Below are 8,788 nucleotides of genomic sequence, written 5' to 3'. Positions count from 1 at the left end.
GAAAGGGTGACAACAGATTGTTATAAAAAATTAATATGAAAATTGTAGTTACCATGAGACTCGATGATGTTGTATAGAAAACCCCATTGGAAGAATAATTATTTCTCCCAAATAATCCTCAATGGGTTGGAATGGAATTCACATTTTTCTTTTTTTTAAACTAGGTATTAACCGGTACTTGATCTAAATTTAGTCCCATGCCACTCTGAACAATTCCCAACTAAAAGTGAAAGCTCAGCTGAGTTTCTTTCCGACTGTCACAAGGACGGCCTCAGAACACGAAATACTATTGCTCGAGAGGTGGCGTACATAGTACGTTCCATCACCGAAGTGTGACGTCACGTCAGAAGTCCTTTACGAGAAATTAGAGAATTTAAATGAAAGACCGAGGGAAAATAATTATAATAATAATTAAAGAGCTAATTTCGTAACGTGACCGTTACAGTGTCCCGAAAAGATTGGTCATTAATTATACCATAGATTCTGGGGTCAAAATTATGTTGATTGAACCTAACTTACCTTAGTACAAATGTGCACATAAAAAAAGTTATAGCCCATTAAAGTTACAGAATGAAAATCAGTTTTTTCCAATATTTCGAAAACTATTAAAGATTTTTTATCGAAAATAGACATGTGGCATTCTTATGGCAGGAACATCTTAACAAAAAATTATAGTGAAATTTGTGCACCCCATAAAAATGTTATGGGGTTTTGTTCCCTTAAACCCTTCCCAAACTTTTGTGTACGTTCCAAATAAATTATTATTGTAGTACCAATAGTTAGACACAATGTTTTTAAAACTTTTTTGCCTCTTAGTATTTTTTCGATAAACCAGTTTTTATCGAGATGTAGCTTGTGTTTTAATATGTTTACATAAAAATTGTATGAGGGTTTCGTTCCTTTAAACCCCCCAAATGTTTGTGTACGTTCCAATTAAACTTTTATTGCGGTACCATTAGTTATACAGTGTTTTTAAAACTTTTTTGCCTCTTAGTATATTTTCATATTATAAAAATGTAAATTTGTAGGAATGTAAATGCATAGGAAAGTGAACGAGTTTCAACAGCCAGCTGGTAGACGGGTCACGCTCTACGTCACGGCGACGTTGCCAGACTGTAGTAAAAGTCGCGGAAAAAGGGAAAACTCTAAAAATTAAAATACTTAGCGAAGAAAAATAAAATAAACAACTTAGTTTGAGGACTCAAAGAGGAACCTAGCTTTTGAAGAGTCGATCTGGGCGAAGTTCCTATCGTTGAGATACCAACTAAGATACCGTGAAATAAACAAGAACATGGCGGAAGGTGATAATAAAATAATACAAAGCGAAACAAACAAGAACATGGAGGATAGCGACGACTGTTCGGACGACAGCAAAAGGAAAAGAGATCCGGATGATGCGACTCAAAGATCAAAAAATAGAAAACTCTCACAAATACCATCTAAAACAAATAGTAAAGAACAAAAACTTGATCTATTAATAGAGATGGTGTCGGAGCTCAAAAAGCAGAGTGACAAAACCAGTGAAGATATAAAAATGATAAGAGAAGAAAATAAGATGTTGAGACAAGAAAATCAAAAACTAAAAGAAGAAAATAAAGATATAAAAGAGAAGCTAGAGGAAACAAATGATAGAATTGAATGGCTAGAGAGAGAGAAAAGGAAAAATAATATAGTGATGTCAGGAATTGAAATTGAGACAGAAAATAAAACAGAACTTAAACAATTCGTGGAGAACATAATAAAAAACACTATACAGATAAATATTAATGTAAAAACAGCTCATAAAATAGGAAGAAAAGTATGCTTAATTGAAATAAATAATGAAGACGAAAAAGAACAAATCATGAAAAACAAATACAAATTAAAAGAACTGCAGCAGGAAAAGGTATATATAAATCATGACATGACAACAAAGGAGCGTGAGAAGAACAAGCAAATAAGAAAAATGGCAAAAGAAGAAGAATTAAAAGGAAATAAGGTGAAAATTGGATACAATAAAATAAATAAATGGCGAGATATGGAAATGGAATAAGACTATGAAAAAACTAGAAGTAATAAATCCAAAAAACGAATAGCAGAAATTGAAAGCGACATGAAAACAAACACAACGAACCTGGCAAATAAAATGGGCACGAATAAAAATATATATGAAGCTACAAATATAGCGAGGAACAAAAATGGTGAGATATATAAAAATACGGAACATAAGGAAAATGAAAAGGAAATCATAAAAATGGCTACATGGAACGTGCGAGGTATTAACGGTAAAGAAGAGGAAATAATTGAAGAGATGAAACTACAAAATATAGACTACTTGGGAGTAACTGAAATAAAAAAGAAAGGTAGAGGAATAGTAGATCTAAATGATGATTACCGCTTATATTGGTCAGGAGTTGACTTAAAAGAATGGGGCGCGGGAGGTGTAGGCCTAATAGTAAAAACAGAAAAGACAAATAACATAATAGGTGAAAGATATATAAACGAAAGATTATTGGTAGTGGAAGTAAAACTAGATAATACAAATATAACCAGCATAATCGTAGCATATGGGCCAAATGATAATGCCAAAAAAGAGGAAAAAGATGAATTCTTTGAAATATTACAAGCAGAGATGGACAACGAAGGAGAAAACATTATATTAATGGGAGACCTAAATGGTAGGGTGGGAAGAGACAATAAAGGGATTGAACGATACTTAGGGCAACATGGAGAAGAAATGAAAAATGATAACGGAAACAGAATCATAGATCTATGTATAGCAAATGATATGGTTATAACGAATTCAAAATTTATGCACAAAGACATACACAAATATACTAGAGAAATCTCATCGAGAAAAGAAAAATCCATAATAGACTATTTCCTAATAAAAAGAAAAGACCTAAAGATGATAAAAGACGTAAAGGTAAAAAGAGAGGCTGAAATAAGCAGTGACCATTACTTGCTTATAATGGAACTAAGGGTGTACACACATAACACAACAGAAAAAAGAAAGAAGATAACTAAAGAAAAAATAAAAAGCTACAAATTAAGAGAAATAGATAGTAAAGAGGAATACCAGAAGAAGTTAACCAAACAGTTCGAGACTATAAAGGCAATTAACACAGGAATAGAAAATAAATGGAAGCAATTTAAGGAAATCATATTGAAAACAGCAAAAGAAGTATGCGGAACAACTAAAATCACAAACATATATTCGAAGAAAAGTAAATGGTGGACAGCGGAAATACAACGTAAAGTGAAAGAAAAGAAAAAGGTATGGAAAATGTATCTAAAAACCAAATCGGAGGACGATTTCGAAAAATATAAAATGGCCAGAAACGACATTAAACAAGAAATTAAAACGGCAAAAAAGAAGTCTTGGGAAGATTTTGGACACAAAATGAATGAAAACTATTTTAATAACCAAAAATTGTTCTATGGTACATTGAAACAGCTAAGACAAAAGAAAACACATAGATTAAGAAACATAAGAGCTAAAGAAGGAAATATATTAACTACAGAAAGAGAAATAATGCAAAGATGGAAGCAGTACTTTGAAGAACTAACAGAATGGAAACAATATCAACATGAAAGAGAGGAAGACATGATCGAAAATACAGAGGAAATGCAGCAAATAACAAAAGAGGAAATTGCAGTAGCCATTGACAAATTAAGATTGGGAAAATCTCCAGGCCAAGATGAAATCACAGCTGAAATGTTAAAGTACATGAGTGAAAATTCAAAAGAAAAATTCCGAGAACTACTAAATGAAATAATCACAGCAAAGGAAATACCATCTGATTGGAAAACAGATATAATAGTACCACTGTTTAAGAAAGGAGACGCAAGAAATTGCGAAAATTATAGGGGTATTACATTGACAAGCGTTCCTGCCAAAATATTCAATAGAATAATTGAAAAAAGGCTAAGGGAAAAACTAGAAATAAAACTAGAAGAATCCCAGCATGGCTTCAGAAAAGGGAGGAGTACCCAAGATCTGATATTCATATTGAGACAAATAGGAGAAAAACTATTGATGAAAGGCAAAGAGATACACATATGCTTTATCGATCTGAAAAAAGCTTTTGATAGAATAAGAAGGGAAGATATATGGAAATGTTTAAAGAAAAATGGAATAGAAAAGGATATGATAGAAATAATTAAAGCCTTATATAAAAATAATAAAATAAAAATAAGGACTCACAATCAAGAATCTGATGAATTCCAGGCAAAGATAGGACTAAAACAAGGCTGTGTACTAAGTCCATTACTTTTCTCAATGGTACTAGATGACGCAATAAAGCAATGCAAGGAGAAATCTAAAGACATGATATTGGGAAAATGGAAAATGAACAATGTACAAATACAATAATTACTATTTGCAGATGATATGGTATTGTTAGCTGACACGGAAGAGAAACTGCAACAAATAATAAACACTTATATAAAAGAACTAAGAAAAATGAACATGGAAATAAACACAGATAAAAGTAAAACAATGGTTATGGCAACTACAAAAAAAGTGATAAAAATTAAGGTAGAAGGACAAGTTTTGGAACAAGTAAACAGCTACAACTACTTAGGTACAATTATTGAAGAAGATGGTAAAATAGACAAAGAAATAAACAATAAAATAGGAAAAGCAGGGACAATTTATAATACATTAAGAAATACGTTCTTTGGAAAGAAAGAGGTACCCAAAGAAGTCAAAACACAAGTGTACCAAAAAGTGGTTCGACCATCAATCGTCTATGGGAGTGAGTCGTGGACGCTAACAAAGAACAACAAAAGAAAAATCAAAGCTACAGAGATGAGATTCTTGAGAAAAATAGAAGGGGTCACACGAAGAGACAAAATAAGAAACGACACAATAACTCAAGCTCTAAAGATAAAACCCATAGAGACAATTATAGGGGAACGACAGTTAGGATGGTTGGGCCACATCCACAGACTAAACGACACAAGAATAACGAAAAAAGTATATGAAGTCAGAGTACAAGGGAAAAATAAAGTAGGTCGCCCAAGAATGAGATGGGAAGAACAAGTTAGACAAGAAGCAGAGAAGAGAGGACTGCAATGGAGTATGGCAAAACAATTGGCTCAAAATAGAACAGCATGGAAAAGAAGTATCAAAGAAGCACCACAAGAGTAAAACATATGGACAGAAAAATGGGTCAAATAAGTAATTTATATTTATTAAAATTGTATTATTAAAATAAAAGTTTTGTATAATTATTAAAATGTATTGAAATGTAGATACTGAACTAGTTGTAAACAGCCCAACACCGAAAGGTACGAATGGGCTTAACTGATTAAATAAAAAAATAAAAAAATAAAATAAAATAAAAAATGTAAATTATAGTTTTTCATATTATTACCAGGTCTCTATAATCGTACTTAACCATATAAAAATAGGTGGTGGATTTGACAAATATTCAAAATATCTCGATAAAAACTGGCTTTTCGAGAAAGTACTAAGAGGCAAAAAAGTTTTAGAAACACTGTGTTTAACTAATAATACTTTAACAATAATTTAATACGAACACACACAAAAGTTTCGGGAGTTTTAAAGGAACAAAACCCCCATAATAATTTTATGGGATGCACAAATTTCACTATAATTTTTTGTTAAGATGTTCCTGCCATAAGAATGCCACACGTCTATTTTCAATAAAAAATCTCTAATAGTTTTCGAAATTTTGAAAAAAATTGATTTTCATTTTGTAACTTCAAAGGGCTATAACTTTTTTTATGTGAACATTTGTACTAACGTAAGTTAGGTTCAGTCAACATATTTTTGACCCCAGAATCTGTGGTATAATTTATGACCAATCTTTTCGGGACACCCTGTATAATATTATATTATATAATAATATTATTTTATTTTCATATTATATTATAAAAAATCGTTAAAAGTATAAAACCTTGAAAAACCATAATCTCTTTAAAAAAAAGTTGTACAACGTTATACAGTAGACCGCTTTAAAGGTAATTGATTTCGATTCCTATTGCGTGTACCATTGCATATACCTAAAGTTACGTAGAAAAAAGTTACAGAACAATATTTGCGAAATAACAAGGAAAATTGCCCAAAATTGCTGTGAGTGGAGAACTTTGAAAAATCATATTTCGAAAACTATAAATCCTAATTACCTCTACTAAACAATATTTTAAAAGAAATATGTAGGTTTTTTTTCTGTAAAGCAATGTCTATAGTACCTATATCCTCGTGGACAAAAGTTATGGGACAAAAAACAAAATTTCTTTCTTTTGGGTTTCTTTGTGCTTTTCTTTTGAATATATTTTTGTAAAAAAAATATCATTAACTTTAAAAAGTGATATTTAGATAGGAAATTTAACCAGGAACAATTTTTATGTAGATATGTTTGTACCAAAAGTGCATAGAACTCACCCTAATGTAACCTGTGCCCAGGGACTAATTCACCCATTTCTCAAAAACGCACCCCTTTAAATGGTAGCACTCCGCGGTTTTTTCATATATAGATGTCCATTGACCATATGAAATAATAAAACCCCGTTAACGTTGTAGTTCCTTTTAGCTATCTTATTTTGAATATAATCAATAGCCTAATATATCCATTATTCTGTTTGATATTTGAATATCGTTTACATACAGTGAGGACGTTTGAGTTGGAATAAATTCATTTTCTTGAGAATGGGCGACTTTGAAGAGAAATCCCGAAACGGGTCGATTTTTATTTTTAAATTGTAATTTTTTGGCATATACATCATACTAGTGACGTCATCCATCTGGACGTAATCGATGATTTCTTTAAGTAGGAGTAGAGGTCGTGTGATAGCTCATTTGAAAGGATATTTAATTCTCTATTCAGTAATATAAACAATAATATAATTATTTACAGAGGGTGCCCAAAAAATATTTTTTAAAATAGATTGGAGACAAAAAAAAGAATGTATGTAATTTGTTCAATTTAAAATACATTTCACTGCTGTCAGAAAATAGAAAACAATGTTTATTTGACAAATAAACATTGCTTTTCGCTTAAATTCAAATGTTTAAACTGCTAAGAGACAGGTGGGTGGCAGCTTTAACATTGAATTTAAGCGAAAAGTAAGAAAACAGTAAGATATATTTTGAATTAAATAAATTACATACATTCTTATTTTTGTCTCAATTAATTTAATTCAAACAAATATTTTTTTATTCGCCCTGTATAAATATTTATGTTATTGTTTATATTACTGAATAGAGAATTAAATAACCTTACAAATGAGCTATAACACGACCCCTATTCTCATTTAAAAAAAATCATTGAATACGTCATCACGCCCAGATGGATGACGTCACTAGTATGATATATATGCCAAAAAATCGTAATTTAAAATTAAAAATTAATCTGTTTCGGTATTTCTCTCCAAAGTCACCCATTCTCGAGTAAATCAATTTATTCCAACTCAAACGTCCTCACTGTATATGATACTTTGTGTTGATACATAACATCTCGCATATACAGTGATAGTCAAAAGTCCGTACCCCCCTCGTACCTTTTGAACGGTTATTCCTATAATAGTGAAATTTGGAGGGAGGAAATAAACGGAGGTAAGCTTCTTAACTAGTAATGACAGGTGACGTAATAGGGACAGATGACTTTACAGCGGCACTGTGACAGATAATTTTAAATGGGACCTTATGGCAAGTGATACCTCGTTTGAAAGGTATTAAAAAAATACCTATTCAGTCATACTAATTTTGTTTGAGTTTAAACTAATTATGATGAATAAATGAAATAAATATAAAATTATAGTTTCGCATTTAATTAATAAAAATTCAAAATTCCGCCTATGATTGCTTGTCAAAAAGGTTGACGTTGACGTAAAAACTATTAGAGAATTGAAAAACGTCAACTTTTTTGACAAAAAAGCCATAGGCGGACATTTGAATTTTTATTAATTAAATGCGAAAATACAATATTATATTTATTTAATTTATTCACCAAAATCAAAATCAACTTATAGCCAAAAACATTAGTATGACTTAATAGGTATTTTGAATACCTTTCAAACGACGTATCACCTGACATAAGGTCCCATTTAAAATTATCGGTCACAGTGGCTCTGTAACGTCATCTGTCACTATTACGTCACCTGTCATGACTAGTTAAAAAGCTTACGTCCGTTTATTTCCTCCCTCCAAATTTCAGTATTATAGGTATAGATGTTCAAAAGATACGAGGGGGTACGGACTTTTGACTAGCACTGTATATCTTATATTCTGTTGGTATTTATTTCTATATACATATAAACTTGTGATTGCATTTACAAATTTACTTTATTTGCTATAACTTTGAGTCTGCTGGTCGGAATGGCCTAATATTTCAATATAGTTCTGATTTCACCATATCTCATCCATTTCTGCCCCATTGGCACATTTTTACGCACTTAGAAAAATGTCGAGAAAAATGTACCATATTATACTTATAATTTTGATATTTTCGAAATTTTCCTTTTAATTATTTATTTGTGGTGTTATCTTTCTCTCGAGACGCCGTAACAGAGGCTTTTGTCCCACACTGTAATTCCAGCGGTCAGCTAACGTCTACCGTTGGAATCAGCCGGTTCTTGGACCTCTGACTACGGAACACGTCTATGTAAAGGGCACTTTTGCTTTGGGTTATCACTCCTTGTAGTTTTAATATATGTAATAAACACTTCAATTTTCCAAATAAAATGTCTCATAAAAACAATTCAAACAAATCTACCAACAACTTAAGGTTAACGTCGAACGTTGACGGAGCGACTGGTGCCGCCCTCACCAACCCGAGGG

At 31.5% G+C, this 8,788-nt stretch overlaps 1 protein-coding gene across 1 annotated transcript; it reads left to right on the top strand.

The window, feature by feature from the left end:
- Positions 1-1,291: 1,291 nt before the first annotated feature.
- LOC126891216 (calcium-binding and coiled-coil domain-containing protein 2-like) lies at positions 1,292-2,032 on the top strand. Its single transcript, XM_050660398.1, has one exon. The coding sequence runs from the start codon at positions 1,292-1,294 to the stop codon at positions 2,030-2,032; it is 741 nt and encodes a 246-aa protein (XP_050516355.1).
- The last annotated feature ends 6,756 nt before the right edge of the window (positions 2,033-8,788 follow it).

This window comes from Diabrotica virgifera, chromosome 9 (assembly GCF_917563875.1).
Source record: "Diabrotica virgifera virgifera chromosome 9, PGI_DIABVI_V3a".
In the NCBI taxonomy this organism is placed as follows: Eukaryota; Metazoa; Arthropoda; class Insecta; order Coleoptera; family Chrysomelidae; genus Diabrotica; species Diabrotica virgifera.
This window is presented reverse-complemented; position numbering and strand designations above follow the sequence as displayed.